The sequence below is a fragment of the Terrapene carolina genome, unplaced genomic scaffold, assembly GCF_002925995.2.
Source record: "Terrapene carolina triunguis isolate 2854851 unplaced genomic scaffold, T_m_triunguis-2.0 Scaffold191, whole genome shotgun sequence".
NCBI classification, from domain to species: domain Eukaryota; kingdom Metazoa; phylum Chordata; order Testudines; family Emydidae; genus Terrapene; species Terrapene triunguis.
In genome coordinates, this window is record NW_020664542.1 from 1336975 (window position 1) to 1354399 (window position 17425).

Sequence of the window (17425 nt, forward strand, 5' to 3'; positions counted from 1 at the left end):
AGGTTGCTGTGGCAACCCCGCTGCTGGGGAGCAGGAGGAGGTGTCAGCGGGAAGTGCTAGGGCATTGTCCCTAATGGAAACATCTTTAAATAAACCCCGGGGGGAGGAATCTGGGTCATTAGCTGGAGCGATCCGCGTTTGGGAGCCAAATACCGTTGAGATGGCAGGTGCGCGGAGCCAGGCTGCTGCGATCTGGGTCCAAAGGCAGAGACGAGCCGCTGCCAAAGGAGGCTCAGGAGCTGCTGTCGGGTCAGGCCCCAGGAAGGGCCAGGAGAGGGACAGCTTGTGGGAGTGGCAGGCAGCTCTGATGCCACCAGGGACTGAGCTGCCCCTAAGCACCAGATGAGCAGCATGTAACTGGCCCCTTGCAGGATCGGGTCATGTTTACTCTCGCTACTGCCACACGCTGCAGGAACATCCGCAGAGACGTGGGCAGTGGATACCTGAACCGAGCATTCAAGAGATTACGTGTCAGGTCCCCAGAAAATCCTGAGATTGGCTTAAAAATCCTGAGATTTAAAAACAATACTAACTGTGGGCTCTTAGTCCTCACCTCCTGGTGACTGAATCTTCAAAGGTCACAGTTTCACGCTTTTCCTCGCAGCCAAGAGAGGCAGAAACTGGCCATTTTAAAGTGAGTCTGGTGTATTCACATGACTCCTGGAGCTGGGAGCTTTACAGCAAATATAGAAGATGTGCGATCAAATCGTAGGAGCTGGCAACAGTGGAATTGTAGGATCGGCATCAGGGATCCAGGCCGTCGTGCCCAGCGTATAGAGCAGGAGTCAGTAGCCAGGAATCCGAGCCGAGAGTCAAAGCTGAAGTCAGAAATCAGAGCCGTGGGTCAGGACCAGGGTATCTGGAGCCAGGCAAGGCAGGAGCAGGGCTGGGAACCAGCAGGCACAGGAGCTATCACAGTTGTGAGCAACTGCTTTGAGCAGCCACCAACCTCGTGCTGCTGGGCTTAAGAGCCAGCCTGCTACTGGCCTGCTGTGCTCATTACATTGCCCAGCAACCGGCTCGCTGCCGGCCCTGATCCCTAGCAATCGGATCCTGGTGGGCACGTAAATCCCCACCCCTGAGCGAATGCCTAGCAGGGGGCAGCATTGCTCACCCCAAAACAGCCTCCAGCTCCCAACAAGCCTCCTGGGGAGACTGATCCGCTTGGCGCAAGCCACACCAGGGTGTGTCGAGTGGGGGCCCGGGGCTGGCTCATCGATCTGGTGCCAGGCCGCGGTGGCCAGGGCCCCATTGCCAGTTGGAAATATCTATGCAGGAGCGTGTGGCTCTTTGCAGACCTGGCCTTGGCACAGGGGGTCCCATTGACACCCACAGCATCACCCCTGCTCGCATGGGGGAGAGCCTGGCAGGTTCACCTGCGCCCACACTTGGGTTACAGCTGAATCAGCAAAAATCAGGGGGAGGGGTTGGCTCCCACAAGGCCCCTGGAGCCATGGGCCAGACTGGGAGTGGCTTTGTTCAAGTGCACTGGAGGGGCTAAGAACCTTCTACTGGTCAGGGCAGTTGTGTCACAGGCCCTGTTCTTGTCACTGCTCCAGAGGGGCAGGGGCAGGGGAAGGGAGAGGCCAGGTCTTGGCCTCACCGTCTTCCACCCTGGCTGGCAGATGTGGCCGGTTGCAGAGCAGGGAGTGTGCCACCCCTCCCAACCGGGGAGCAGCTCCATGCAGCCCCCGGCACAGCACCGAGGTTCTGTGGCTCCCACTCGGGCTGTGCCGGAGCAGGAGATGGGACCAGGGGGGGTAGAGGCTGCTCTTGGCTCTGTGTTTGCTCAGACTGAAATAAATCTCTAGCCCCATCTTTGGGCCAGCCGAGCCCCTGGCAGCATCGTCCCACAGGGAGAGAGGTGAATGGCTTCTCATGTCATAACCTTGATGGAGGAACCCTTCGAGGCACAGATTCCTGGCTGCATGGCCGGGCTGGAGAGCAGACTCAATGTATCTTTCACGGACAGGATTTTTCCCTTGGTCCAGGGCAGGTCCAGCTCGGGTGGGATGCATAAAGCAGTGTAACCCAGGGTGATCTGTGCTGAGGGATTCAGACCCCAAACCCCAGGCCTGTAGCCGGAGGGGCAGGTGGCTATGGGCTGCACGGAGCTCTGGGCAGTGTACCTGGATCTGGTGGTCAGAGCAAAGGGGCCGTGGGTGCCGGAAGGTGGGGAAGGACAAGGGGAAACAGGGAGGATGCAGAGTAGAGTGAGATGCGGGGAACTCAGGTGCAAAACAGATTTGCAAGCCCAGGGGAGGGGTTGGCTGAGTTGGATGCGGGGGCTGCAGCAGGTGCTCCCCAGCGCCCCCAGTGAAAGACACCCCAGGCCCCCGCCTGGTTCCTGAGCCTCTCCAGGCTGGGTCCAATGCCCGCGAGAAAATCCATGCTTGGACGGGCAGCTGCTCAGCGCTGCAGCTACGCCCATGCCCAGGATTGGTGGCTGCCGTTTTGCTGGCCGAGGTCTGTCAGCACCATCTTGTGGCTGGATCTAGCAACTGGTGGAGGTGGAAGAAAGGCAGGTGTGTCTGTGCTGGGGGTGGGAGAGGGCTGGGGAAAGGGAGGGGAACTGGCTGGGGGAGGTGTAAAACAGAGGGCTGGGGCGAGTCACTTTACCAGCCAATCCACCAGCCCAAAGGACTGGTTTCAGCTTCAGGGGCCTCCCGTCCCTTCACCTTGGGAACTGCTTTTCTCCGTGAGTCAGGCCAAGTGCAGTCAGTGCCGTGCAAGCTACTTCCCCACAGCTCTGCTGGTGCCCCTCAGTCCCCACCCACAGGTCCCTGGTATTCCACCCAGCAGACAGTTATGCTGACACCCAGCCTGCAGTCCCCTACTGTGAGCACCCCCCCACAGCACTGCCAATGTCCCTTAGCCCCAATCCACAGCCCCTCTGCTATTCCAGTCCCCCCCATCCCTTTTGCAATACATCTCAGTCCTCACCTGTAGGATGCCATAGAGAGATGCACCAGACAGACTGATAGATGGACACTGTCACTTTAGTTTAGGACTAAATGTAGGGTTTGTTTGGGGGAAAAGGAAGGGAGGTGTCAAGGGATGTAACAACCCCTCCTAGGAATATAAAATGTTTGCTTGGGTTTTATAATAGCTTTAAGCTCTGCCTTGCAGCCTGGGGCACTGAGCTGCTGGAAGAGAAACTGACCAGAAACCGACACATCTCATTGCAATTTCCAAACCTAGTGAAATGTAAACAGCAGCGTCCCTGGTGCCATGGGACTGAGCATCTGGCCATGATTCCAGTTTCAACCCTCTGCCGTTTTTTTGAACGGATGATATTTATCCCATTGAGCCAACCCAGGTTCTAAATGATGACCCCGTCCTCTCCCCTTCCTGATGATCTCTGGGGCTACCATGGATTAGACCCCTCTCTGCTTGGCAATACTTTTGATTAAGGTCCCTAAATATGCATGGGCTGTCATTAAGATTTAGTAAGACAGTTATTGCCTGGGGTTTAATTACCAGTTAATTATTAAACTGTATTTATGGAAGCCTGGCAGGTATGTAATAGATGCACAGACATTGATACCTACCCCATGCCCTTGAATCCTTTACCTTTGAATTGTTGTTCTTCCCTGGGCGTGTTCCTCATTATCAAAGAGTGCTTGTTTAAAAGGCTGGGAGGCTCAGGGAACTAGGAATGGGATACTCCGGGCTTCTGAAGTGAGTCCGTTCCAATAGCTCCATTTTAAGCCTTGTCTAGACTAGGTTTTAATTTGACCAGTTGAACACACATTGAAGGCACACTGCCTTGTCTACACTGGGCTGTTAACACACGTCAGCTAAGACCTGTTAACATCACACCTTGAATACCAGTCTAGACAAAGCCCCTGTTTAACACCTTTCACTCCATTTTAGCAGATCAAGTTGTAGCCTAGAATCCGGCATGGGCTGTAACAACCTCTCAAATCAAGCTAAAGATGCTAAGCTGCTTACACAGTGGTGTTCAGCAGGGTTTTCAGTCGAGTTAAACTAGCTTCGTTGAGCTAACGTTTTCCCAGCATCTTTATCGGCGATCTGAAAGACATTATAAAATCATTGCTGGTAGAGTGCGGATGACACAGAAACCGACACAACATATAAATGCAATCACAACATATATATGTTGTGATTGCATTTATATAGATGGTCAAGTCAAGGGTGTTCATCTAAGTGTCTTACCCACGCCGGAGTGGAGGGAAGGGCATTGTGCAAGTCCATGAAGGAGCCAGACAGCCCTCGCCAATGGATGCAGCCTGCCAGTCTGTGCCCTGCATGTTCTACCTGGCCATAGCATCCAAAATGAAGGCCCCACGTGTGGCCATTAGCAACACATCTGGTGGTGTGAACAATCAAAACCAGGGGGCTGGACTGTTGGATCTATCACAAGATAGGCCTGGCTACATTTGAAGCTTGGTCTTGCCAGCTAGTACACAGCCTGGAGGTGCCATCAAGGTTCCTCAAGGGAACTGGGTGTCTTGAGCTCAGACAGCGACTCGTGGATTAAACGCATCTTGGAACCGGGGTAGAAGTGGCATGACTTGGTAAACAGTGGTAAGGACAGTTCAGTGCTGCACAGGGAACTAGGCTCACCTTAGCGATGTGCGTTTTCCAATCGCCAAATCCAGGGTCATGTGTCTAGGAACCAAGAGTATAGGTCACCCATGTAAGGTGGGGGAAAGCAGTGAGTCAGAAAAGGGTTCTGGGGTCATGGCGGAACATGAATTAACATCCCAGTGCCATGCTGTGGCTAAGAGATCCTTGGTTGGCTGGATGGATGATTTTGTGTGGGAGTGTGTTACTGTGTGTATATTACCCTGCCTGTGTTTTGTATGGGTGTGTGTGTAATACACGTGTATTACAGTGTATGTATGTAATACACTATCGCTCACATCACCTCCTGACAAAGCACAATACTCCCTGTATTATTTCTACAGAGTGGGCAAGCCACCCCCCTCCGCCTCCCAATGCAGATGCTCCGTTGCATGCTGGGTACTTAGCTGTTGTTTACATGTCGCTTCTGTGCGTTACCATGGCAATTGCAAAAGTGTTGGTTGCCACATTACATTAAAAGAAGCCATAATTATCCCCCCTCTCCCACCACCGACCTGCCTGTCAACTAAATTGTCACTACATTTGAATGAGAAAAAACCCAGCCCCGACTGAAAGGGCTGGAAATTATGGATCAAAGCTCTGGCATCACGGTCGTTAACAGCTGGCATGGGGGGGCAGGGTCTGCCTTGTGATTGCTTTGAGGGGGAGACTTAATGCAGGTCCCACCTCCCTCTGTGCCAAGCACCTGCCCCCAGCCTTTCCACACATCCCCACGGATCTCTGCCCAGAGCCAGCACAGAGGATGAACCTCATTCAGAGATGGAGACACCAGACCTTCCGCTCCGGCCAGCCTGTGCTCAGTGCAAAGCCAGAGGGTCTTCAAGCCACTTGTATGGTCCTCTGATACTGAGGCCAGCCTGGGGTGAGTGATACCCAAATGCTCAGCACCAGGTGAAGGGGTTCCACAGCCACACCCCATTCCCTGATCCGTGGGGGGCTTTGGCCTGTACCTGGCCATGCCCATGGGTGGCTAAGCTGGTGTCACTGACACCTTCCCCTCCTTAGTCCCTTCTTCCGGGAGGGGACAGAGGTCATTTACTGGGTCGTTTCTGCCTCTTTCCCCCCAGAAAAGGGCCTGCACTGACTGCATCCCCCATCTGCCCTGGCGTCCCGTTCCCTCACACACACTCGCCCTCTCTCTGATGGGTCTGAATCAACACAGCAGCCTCTTCAGGAGCTTGTCCTGGTAAATTTCCAACAGCCCCATCTTGGCTGACACAGCGGGTTTTGAACTAGCAATCTATCGAGCCTAAATCTCTGCGCTTGGCCTGTAACAGCCACATACGTAACACGTCCTAGCCAGAGGCTACAGCCGCGCGTCTGGTGCTGAGACAGGGGCGGAGGTGTGGGAATCTTCCTGGGGCGGGGAGGAAGAAAGGCCTGGTAGCAAGTCAGCCCCGTGCAGGGGATGGAAAATCCCAGGGGTCTGTAGATCCAGATTTTCCCTACTGAATCCCGGAGCAGCCCCACTGCTAGGCCCCAGGAGCGGTGACAGGGAAACGGCTACACATGAAAGCTGCCCGCCACCTGCGGGCTGAGATTGCAGGCTGCCTGACTGTATAGTGCATGAGTGATTAGCGGTAGCTGATCTCCAGATAGCAGCAGCTCAAGTCAGCTCAGAATTGGCGTGTATGTATTGTGAGGCACAAGATGGGAATCAGAGCGGTGTGATTCTAAGGTTCTGTCTCTTGAGATCTGGGAGGGCTGGGAGCACTTTGGCAAGACTCCGGCGCACTTACCCGGATCACCTTGGTGGGTGGAGGGGCTGGGGTATATAATGATTGACAGGGGTGTTACAGGGGGCCCCTGTCCATGCTGCTTTCTGGTGGGGTTAAGCGCAGGGCCAGAGAGCTTCCCCATAGGACCATGGCTTTGCCGAACAGAAACAGCAGCGACCCTACAAGGTGAGGTCATAGATCTTGAATATAATGCCCTGCTCCAACGTAAGGACCCACGGATCCCCTCCCTGCCTCGCAGCCTCACCTCTATGGCTTCACAGCCCGCACCAAGCCCCTGGCATGTTGGGGCTCTGCCATCTGGAAATCAATGGTGCCATCGATTGGGCGGTAAAGTCATTCGTCCGGGCAGAGAATGGCAATCAAATGGCCGTTTTTATACTCGATTAAGCCCTGCTTGACCCAGCCAGCGTGAAACATGCCCCGCTCACGCACTCAATCCGGCAGCGCACGGCTCCTCCAAGCTGACGTGGGGCAATCCAGGGGAGCAAAGAATCCGGCTCAGCGGGCGGGGAGCTGATAAGATGCTGCGTGACTCTCATGAACACTGGAGTCTGGGGACACTGATACCCAGGGTGGAGACTCCTTCCCCACCTCTGGCTGGGCTGTGCAGAGAGGGGCTCGTCCTGGAAGTGCCCTGTGGCTGGTGTGTGTGTGTGTGTGCGTGTGTGTGTGTGCGCTTCCCTATTGATTGCAGCTGATAAATACCAATGTCTGGGAGATGTCCCCGAATGGCTCCCACCTCTTGCACAGAATTGGAACTTACTCATGAGGGCCTGGAAATATTCACTGACCAGCTCCACTGAGCTCAACAGACACACAGGGCCCGTGATCGCAGTTGCCGTCGTGTCAGGGCGGGAGCCGGTGCCGCCCTGGGCCCGTAATCGCAGTCGCCGTCGTGTCAGGGCGGGAGCAGGCGCCACGCAGGGCCCGCGGTCGCTGTCACCGTTGTGTCAGGGCGGGAGCCAGCGCCGTGCAGGGCCGGTGGTTGCAGTCGCCATCGTGTCAGGGCAGGAGCCGGCGCCGCGCAGGGCCCGTGATCGCAGTCGCCATCGTGTCAGGACGGGAGCAGGCGCCGTGCAGGGCCCGTGATCGCGGTCGCCGTCATGTCAGGGCGGGAGCAGGCACCGCGCAGGGCCCGTGGTCGCGGTTGCCGTCGTGTCAGAGCGGGAGCATGCGCCTTCCATGCCCACGGTCGCAGTCGCCGTCGTGTCAGGACAGGAGCAGGCGCCGCCCAGGGCCCGCGATCGCAGTCATGTCAGGACAGGAGCAGGCGCCACCCAGGGCCCGCGATCGCAGTCGCCGTTGTGTCAGGACGGGAACTGGTGCCACGCAGGGCCCGTGATCGCAGTCGCTGTCGTGTCAGGGCAGGAGCAGGCACCGCGCATGGTCTGCGGTCGCGGTCGCCGTCGTGTCAGGGCGGGAGCCGGCGCCACGCAGGGCCTGCGGTCGCGGTCGCCGTCGTGTCAGGGCGGCGGCCTGCAGAGGAAACCTGCAGAGCTGTTTTCACGTAAAGTCTGCAGCTTTGGGGGTGTGGCCCGGACCCTGGGTCTGTGTTGCAGCAGGCTAGCGCGTCTGGCTCAACGAGGCAGGGTCCTGGAAGTCCCAAGCTGGCAGGGAAAACGGGCTCAGAGGTGATCTCAGCACATCAGTTGACAGTCACAAGGGGATCTCCGTGACCAAACCTGTCACAGGCATCTCCTGAGAAGGTGCCGTCCCAGGCCAGCCCACATGTCCCACCAGACTCTCTCAGTGTTGTGGCCCCTCGGGCCCAGGGCAAATGGACCTTTGGATTTGATTCCTATAAGGGGTGCCGGTTCGGGCTGCGGGAGAGGTTCTTGTGTTTTTTTCCAAACCTATCGGTCTGTAACGAGCAGGGTCCTGTCTACACTACCAGGTGGAATAGTGTTGTAGCTATGTTTGAAGGGAGGACAAATCCGATTGTAGCCAGGCCATGTGCAAACCATTTGTTCCTAATCTACGTAATCCATCTATCTAACTATCCTTCCCAATGATAGCAAACTGGTGCATCTAATCCAGCCATCCAACCCGAACATAATGACAGTCTTTCCTAGAGGGTAGCGTACAGATCTGTCCACGCTCCTAGCTGTTAGTATACTGCTCTGTCTCTCCGTCCATGCTCCTAGCTGTTAGTATACTGCTCTGTCTCTCCGTCCACGCTCCTAGCTGTTAGTATACTGCTCTGTCTGCCCATCTGTCTTCCAAAATGCACGTGAACAAGTCGGTCTGTCTGTCTGCTGATCTATTGCACAAATAGATATCTACAGAGCAGAGGGCTGCTGACTGAATAGTGTAGATGGTCCCTGGTTTGTGGCTTTAGCACTAGGAGCTCCCTTTCCTCCAGACTCGGGGCAATGGTCTAGGGATGTCACACCCTGCTGCAGCAGGCTGCCAGGGTAGGTTTGCAGGCCTGCTGAGGCGTTTCCCTGGAGGCAACGTATCATCCAAAGAGACATTGCCAGTTTTGCAATCCCAGGGAGACCCAGCCAGGTAGCACCCCTCCCCTGGGTATGCAGGCTGCAGGCGGAGCAGTTTGCTCAGGATTCCTGCATGTGATGGCAGGCTCCAGTTCCTGGGGCAGCAGCTCAGATCCCTTGGAATGAGCTTGCCAGCTGCTGCCACTCATTCTGCCTTCAGTTGGCTGGCAGCCAGCCCCAGCATTTCCTTGCTGGCTTCTGTTTGTTCCTGAAGCCCATGCGCATGTTCCCTCCGCTCCCCCTGCTCCCTGGGAGGGCTGTAGCACTGACACTAAGCACTAATGATGCAACAGCTTCAGCCAAGCAGAGTAGGAGGGTGAGCTGGGCTTGTGGAAAGCCCCTACCCTGCAGAGCTCCCCTCCTGTGCGCGCTGGCTGGCTGGGGAGGGGAGCTGCCACACCCGTGGAGCTGGGGTCAGAAGCTGCCAGTGCCTGGCTGGGTGGGGGGCTCTGCTGGGACTGAGTTTAGAATGCAATGAAGATTTGTGCTGCTTGCTAATGCAATCCTTGGACAGGAGCAGAGCGGTGTTTTTAGCTCTGTATTTGACTCTGGTGCGACCGCTGCTGGAATCCTGGGTCCAGTTCTGGTGCTCGCGATTCGAGGAGGAGGTTGATAAATTGGAGAGGGGGCAGAGAAGAGCCTAGGGAATGATTAAAGGATTAGAGAACCTGCCTTCGAGTGAGCTCTTTGGGCCTAGTTAGCGTAACACAGAGAAGGTTGAGGGGTGACTTAATTACTGTCTGCGAGTATCCTAGATGGGGAACAAATTTGATAATGGACTTTTCTGTCTAGCAGAGACGGATCTAATGAGACCCAATGGCTGGAAGCTGAAGCCAGACAATTTCAGCCTGGAACTAAGGCAGAACATTTTAACAGGGAGGGTAATTAACCACTGGAACAATTGACCAGGGCTCGTGGAGGATTCTCCATCACTGGCCATTTTTAAATCCAGACGGGAGGTCTTTTCTCAGATCTGCTCTAGGGATTACGGTGGGGCAGTTCTCTGGCCTGGGCTGTGCAGTGTCCCAGTGGTCCCTTCTGGCCTTGGAGTGTAGGAAGTTCTGGCCCGGTGCTCTCCCTGCGGCCCATCTCAGAGCGGAGACGGGAGGAGCCGGGAGGCAGATGCTCCCTCTCCTGGGCGCTGGCCTTGAGCAGAGGCAGGGAAACTTTCCCTGCTAAAGCAGCTCTTGGGGACCTTGGCAACACCTGGGCAGGGTGCGGGTCCAGCGCCCCAGGCCTGGCAGGGAGATGGGTCACACTCACAGCTCTGCTGAGGGCTCCAGCTGTCGCAGAATGTGGCTCTGTGATACCAAAGCAGCAGAGTGGCGCTCGCACCAGTGGGGGGAGGGCAGGGAAGGGACACGTGGGCAGACAGTGTAAGGATGGCAGCTGGGTGGGGAGGGGGCACATGGCGTGGGGAGCGTCGTGGGGGCACCTGGAACAGATGGGGGAGGTGTGGGTGAGGGGGGGGGGGCATGGAGGGGGCCCATGTCGCCCTCCTCTCCCTACAGCCATGGCTATAAAAGCCTTCACTCTCCGTGTTACTACAGACCCCGAGTCCCAGAGGAAGAGGACGGTGCAGAACGTGCTGGACCTTCGGCAAAATCTGGAGGAGACCATGTCCAGCCTGAGAGGCTCCCAGGTGTCTCACAGGTGAGGCCATGACGCCCGCGCTCTCCCCTCCCCCTCTCTCTCACCTGACCCCTCCCTTCCCCCTCCTCCGCCAGCATGGCTCCTTGCTGGGTCTGATCCCCAAAGCTGAGCCCTTTCTGGGGGGTGGGGACCCTGGCGGGGCAAGGGGCTAGTGATGTGGCTGGGCTTCGTTCTGCAGCAGTGTCTCCAGCCCAGGGTGGGGCTGTTCCCCCGGGGGAAAGAATCTGACAGCCCCAGTGTCACCGAGGCCTCTGTCCCAGCATGGAGAGCTGCCATCCTCTGACTCAGGGATGACTCTCACTGCCCCACTCGCTAATCCCTCCAGCCAGTCTCTCTGGAGCACCACTCACATTGAGTTGCACCTCGTTAGCAGGTGTATTTCGGTGGCATCCCGAGGCACCAGCTGAGATCAAGGTCCCATTGTGCTAGGGGCTGCCACAGCCACAGAGGGTACATCTGCAGGGCCAAAAAAACCCTGCAGCAGCGAGTCTCAGAGCCTGGGTCAATTGACTCAGGCTTGCAGGGCTAGCGCTCCGGGGCTAGAAATAGCCGTGTTGGTGTTCCCACTCTGCCGAGAGGGCTGGGTCTCCGAGCCTGAGCTCCAGTCTGAGCAGGGAGGTCTACGCTGCTCTTTTTAGCAATTTAGTCAATTTAGGCCTGGTCTACACTAGAAAATTTGGCCAGTATAATTATCGCTCAGGGGTGTGAAAAATCCACACTTCTGAGCAGTGCAGTTAAACCGACCCAACCCCCAGTGTAGACAGCACTCGGTCCGCAGGAGAATTCTCCCGTCGGCCTAGCTACTGCCCCTTGTGGACGTGATCTACCTACGCCGATGGGAGAACTCCCCCCTCATCAGCTTAGGCAGTGTCTTCACTAAAGTGGTGCAGCGTTTTAAATGTAGACAAGCCCTTAGTCCTGGTGGAAACTTCATGGGGATGCTTGTAGACCCTGGTACACACAAACATGCAGCGGTTTAATTCAATTAGTTTAGTTCAATCAATCAAACCAGTTTTAAAAAAACCCTGTGTGAACACTCTTCTTTCGGGATAAGGGTCGCTTATTTCAGCATGATTTAAACCTGTTCCCAGCTCCCAGTTTGAGAGCAGCTTGTTTTAGAATCAGTGCATCCCCCGGGGGCTTGCACCAGTTTAACTCTTGCTGTAAATTGACACTGTGGCTTATCTCTGTCATGTTGACAAGGCCTGAGATGCAGAGGGTTAAATAGACTTGAAAAACTGTGTTAAATCTGTGCAAATTTCAATATGGAAGAGGCCTAAGAGATTGTCCTAGCCCTGAAGAGCGTATGGTCTACACAGACCTAGTGGGAGGGGAAAGTGAGGCACAGAGAGGGGCCATGACTTGCCCAAGGTCACGTAATAGGGACTAGAACTCAAGTCGGCTGAGTCTTAGCTCTGTGCCCTAACCCCTAGGGCACACTGCCTCTACAGTCATAGCTTTACAGTAGCAGCCCAAACGGGAGTTCTGCCCCCTCTGTGGTGAGCCGTTCCCCTGTGCAGTTGCACTCTAGCTGAGGGCAGTGCTGATACCAGGCTCTCCCAGCAACTGGAATGAATTGCTGGTGGAATCTGCAGGTCATGGCACGGCAAGCCCGTGTGTCACCCCAGCTGTGAAAGCAGAGCTGCTTGCCCGAGCCGATCACGGGTTTCCCCAGGCTCACCCGGGTACGGTGCTGGAGACACAAGTTTGACTGGCCTCGTGATTCCTTAAGGACACCAGCAAATCCCCATCTGGTTTGGAGAAGAGAAGTGAGCAGGGCAAGGATATGCTTCAAATTCCTCCAAAGCAGGGCACTGGGAACTACCCATGTCAGCCTGCAATGGGGGCTGCAGCCACTAGAGGGTGGCGTCAGGCCAGGTGGAGAAGGAGAGAGACACAGGGAAGCTAGTTTGACTCCAGCTGCTCAGTAAAGAGCACCAGGGATGAGCACAGCTGCCCTAGGGGGTTATGGCAATAGGAGGACCCCCATGTGTTTATGTCCATTTGAAGCCCCCTTCCCCCCGCTCTGGCTCCCAGCATGAGTTATGCTCTGCCCCACTGGAATAGGGGCTCAGCCAATGTGGGGATTTCATTGGGGAGCCCAGCTAACAGCTCTCACTAGCCCCGCTGCCCCTGCAGGGGGCAGCACAAGCAGCGGGAAAAGGCTCAACTACTTAAAAGCACAAGGGCAGTGGGAGATTAAAGTGCTTTGTTGCAGAGTCCGTGGTCACCGCTCCCCCTAGGGGCTGCCCACGGTTTGGTGCAGAAGGTCCTGGGTGGAATCCACCTCTGACCATGGTAGCTCTCTGCATCACCTTCCCCACACCACCGAGCAAAGACCAAGCTGTGCCTCTCAGGGAAGAGTCTCAAAGCATTCCGCAATGTCTGGCTCCATATCATTATTACCCCCTTTTACAGGTGAGGAAACTGAGGCATAGAGCGGGGCAGGGACTTGTCCCAGGTAATGCAGTGAGTCAGTCAGAAAGTTGGGAGCCTTCAGAGAGCCCCCCAACCCCTCCAGGAGGCGGGGGAGGTCCCCTAGCTAGACACGGTAACGTGCCATCCCGCTGCTCAAAACCAGCCAGCGGGCAGGGCTGATTCCCCAAGGCCCCCAGCTCCTGCCTCCCATCCTGAGATGCACAGGGCTTTCCCTGTGCCAACCCAGCACACTGTCCTGGTGCTGAAGGAAGGAGACTCCTCATGGATCAGAGACCTGGGGCCGACCACACCTATCCCTGAGTGCTAGGCACCAGGGCCCCCTCCTGGAGATGCATGGCCTGACCTGCCTGCATCGCGCCCCATGGGGCTGCCTTCCCCAGGCCCTACACAGCAGCAGCTTGGGCTGAAACTGGGCCCCTGGCTCCGACCCATCTCCCCTTCCAACCCCTTCACATCCGGCAGGAGGGAGCCGTGCTGGCTACATGTGGCAGCGCTGGGCTGTACGGGAGGGGTGGGGTGGGGCCATAATTTCTGCTCCAATGGGATCTTTCTTGGACCAGCTGCTAACATAGGGGTGGGGGTGGAGTTTCTTGGGTCACCCAGAACCACGCCCCTCATAATTAACACGACACCCTGAGCTCTCCCCATGAGTGGCCAGGCACATCTCCCCGCCCCCAGGTTCCCTCCAAGCTCCTGCCACTGGCTAGCTGGGATTGGGGCATGGGCTTTAGCAGTGAAATGCTGGGCCCAATCCCACGAAGGCCTGGGCCCCCCTTGCTCCAAACAATGGCTGCAGGCTCAGCTCCTGCTGGATCGGGGGGCTCCGTTAGCCAGCGTGGCCTGTAGCCGGGAGGGCTGGGCTAGTTGGCCCCTAGGCCAGAGTTCTGGGCCTATTGCAGCACAGCTCCGGGGGAGCTGCCTTGTCACGCTGCTTACCCTCGGAGCTGGCAGCCGTGCCCGGCTTGAGTAAGCTTTTTCCCCTCCCTGGCTCTGTGGCCCAGATGAGCTAATGCAGAGACAGCAGCTTCTTCAGGGATCTGGGCTGGGGGGCGGCAGGGGATTCTCACTTGGAGGTGATGAGACTGAGCTAGCGGAGCAGGAAGAGGCTGTGCCCTGGTGAGGGGTGGCCAGTGGGAGGAGGAAGGGAGCGCGGGCAGGGTTAGCTCACCACTGAGTCCATGGAATCAGCGGCCAAGTGATAACGGCAGAGAGGCCAGTGATGGGAATGAGGGGTCAAAGCAGCCAGCTGGATTGCAGAGAGCAAGGAGCCAGGGACAGGGCTGAGAGACAGGGAGGTCCCTTCTGCGTGTGTCATGCAGGGGATAGCTCAGCGAGGGTCCCTTCTGCGGCTGCCTGGAGGCCTGGGACGTGAGCGGCTGCTCCCAGCCGGGTGCCCATTGTCAGGTCTCTGCACAGCAGGGTGTCACTATCTGAGCTGAGACCCATCAGGGCTGCGGGACCCTCCCTGCCCCCGTGGGAGGGGCGGGGAGGTGTGTTGTGGGGGTGGTCCCTATCTCCACCTCAGGGAGCTGAAGGACATTTGGGCATGAACCGAAATAAATAACTCAACCATCGCTCCCGCCCCTGTGAACGCCAGCCCCCTGTCTGAGTGGGCGCTCGGGGTGAGGAGTCAGAGGGGAAGGCTCCACCCCTCCGGTCTCCTGCAATCCGGCTCCTGGACAGCACCTGTGGCTTCGCCTTCCCATCTTGCGTAACCAGAGTCTCACGCTGGATCACCGTGAGGGCACTCGGGAGGAGGAGAGCTGCCAGCTGAGCTCCACCCGAGATGAGTCAGGGCAGGAGGGAAGGAGGGCAGAGCTCCAGCCCATCTGCTTTGCTTAATGTTTAGCTGGCAGCTCACTAGCAACAGCTTCCTGCAAGCAGCGGCGTGGCCCAGCTCCATGCACCTTTATTCCCTGTGGCGCTGTGTGCACGGAGACGCTGGGGCTCAGAGTGGGGTAAGGTAGACCTGCCTACAAGGAGCCATCCGTGCACAAGCTGCTGTGAGCTCATGGGCTGAGCACCCAGGCAGCCCAAGGGGAGCAGGCGGAGAACGCTTGCTATGCTCTTGCACCAGTACCGGGAGCACAGCCCCTGGGGCGAGCCCAGAAAACACAGCAGCCCCGAAAGCAGGAGCAGAGGATCATGAGCAGAAACCAGGACCTGACTGTGAGCAAGAGGCAGGGATTGCACAGACTGGTCAGGCCTCAGCTGGAGAACTGTGTCCAGCTGTGGGTACCACGCCCTGAGAAAGATGTGGACATGTGGCGAGAGGCCAAAGTGGGGAGACAAAAACGATCAGAGGTTTAGAAAATCTGATCTGCGAGGAAAGATTGAAAGAATTGGGCATGTTTAATCTAGAGAAGAGACGACTGAGCAGGGACCTGAGAAGTCTTCGGATGGGTAAATAATGTTATAAAGAGGATGGTGATCAATTGTTCTCCCTGTCCACCGAGGGTAGATGGAAGGAATTGTCTGAGTTTACAGCAAGAGAGATTCAGGTTAGATATTGGGGAAACCTATCTAAGGGTGGCTAAGCTCAGGGACGGGTTACCTCGAGCGGTTGTGGAATTCCCCTCATTGGAAGTTTTTGCTAACAGGTTAGAAAAACACCTGTCAGGGATGGTCTAAGATACAGGGGAATGGACTAGATGAACTCTTGAGAACCCTTCCAGCCCTGCATTTCTATGCAGCAAGCACAGGCCAAGCATGCAGCCGTCACAAGCCAGATGCACGGGAGCTGAGAGCGCCGGAAACACCAGCCCAGGCTAGAACACACCCAAGAGTGTGCACAGAGAGCAGGAGACAGATGTACACTAGCCAAGCACTCGGAGAGTACACACTCTATGGGCACAGTCTGAGCGCATAGAGTCCAACGTGCCTGCACTGGGGACCCACAGCACAAGCCAAGGGGGCACGTGCTCACTGCACGGAAACTGTGAGCCATGTGCACAAGCAGAGTATACAGATGTCAGTGAGCAAGTGGGACACGCCAACACACACAGCACGGTGCAGGAGCTGAGCACTTGAAAACCACGAGGGTGCAAGAGTCCATCACAAGAGCCGAGTGCACTGAAATCACCATCAGGGGCCAGGGGCAGAACACACAGACATGCTGGATGTGCGGGAAATCTGAGCCAGTGGCCAAGGGCCCAAGCAGAGAACGCAGGCACGAGTCAAGGGAACAAGGTACGTGTTAGCGCCGAGAGCCTCCCGCTGGAGCAAGGCGTGTGCACCGGCCGGACTGGGCACAAGATCAACGCATAGTGAGCCAAACCTGTGCATTGAGCACAACAGACGCCGTGTGAGAGAACGGGCCAAGCACGCCGCCTGCATACGAGCATTGGCCGAGCGCACTGCGTGTGGGCTGATGATTTAGTTGGGGATTGGTCCTGCTTTGAGCAGGGGGTTGGACTAGATGATCTCCTGAGATCCCTTCCAACCCTGATCTTCTATGATTCTATGACTGAGATCACAAGTTAAGTGCGCTATGAACGTGAGCCAAGTGCAGGAGACAAGTGTGCAAATCGCCAGCTGTACCGCAGACTGTGGAAAACGTTGGTGCAAGGTTTGGGGCTGGGCTCCCTGGCTTTTCTTCCATCGCTGATCGATGTCTAGTGCCACTCCCAGCCTCCGACGCGGTGGCTCCCATCCCTGCTTCTCCATAGGTGCCACATGCCCTGGGATCTCTGAGGCCGCTCTCTGTTGCACGCCCATCGGTGGGGAATGTGGATGCGCACCAAGGAGTTGTGGTGAAAGCCCTTTGCTCGCTGCCTGGGTCTGCAGCTAAGGTTTGGGGGATCCCCCAAAACTCCACAGACGGGAGATGTTAGTGGAGTGCCAACTCCTGCAACTTACCCAGTGGTTCTCCCCTCCTCGCACCCTGGCCTCTTCTGCTCTGGTGTTACGATGGGATTATGTTCCAATGCGGCCATCACCCCCCCCCCCCTGCAGCTCAGACTTGACTCAGCTTCGCAGCTAACGGAGCTAAGCACTGAATAACCGCAGGGACGGGACTCCCTGTCCCCTACATCCCAGCAGGGCAGGGTAACGGGCGAGGCTGGGCCCGCTCTGTGCCTTAGCAAATGCCCGTGGATTTCAGACCAGTCTCCCTTTGTTCATTGCCTTGTGCAGCCTGATGAGTCAGCAAAACAGACAGTGGGACCAATCCCTGATTTAGCCAAGGCCGAGTCAGCCAAGTCTCTCCATCCCCTGCCTACCGAGCCTGCAGGTGTCCAGAGAGTCTGGAGGCATCTCCATGGAGACTCCCCTGTCTGAAGGAGGTGGGCGCTGGGCAGCCGGGCCACTCAGCAGCAGGAGGAAGTGCAGTTTGTGTACAGTACAGTACAGATTGGAGGGGCTGAGGAATTTGGCTGATGTTAAAATAAGGAAGTAATAGGCTGGTTTGAGTGCATGGCAGGGGCTGTGCGAGCTTCCTCCACCCACCGCTCTGCTGATGCCCCTCAATCCTGATTTGCACCCCCGGCC

General features: G+C 56.7%; 1 protein-coding gene across 4 annotated transcripts in view; it reads left to right on the top strand.

Annotated features, from left to right (window-relative positions):
* The window catches only part of NAV1 (neuron navigator 1), a 281812-nt gene that overhangs the window by 175693 nt on the left and 88694 nt on the right, over positions 1 to 17425 (top strand). For all 4 annotated transcript variants that reach the window (XM_024218023.3, XM_024218044.3, XM_024218030.3 and 1 more), the window contains one exon: positions 10396 to 10498. In XM_024218023.3, the coding sequence (XP_024073791.2) occupies positions 10396 to 10498 (103 nt within the window). The remainder of the gene's footprint in view (positions 1 to 10395; positions 10499 to 17425) is intronic.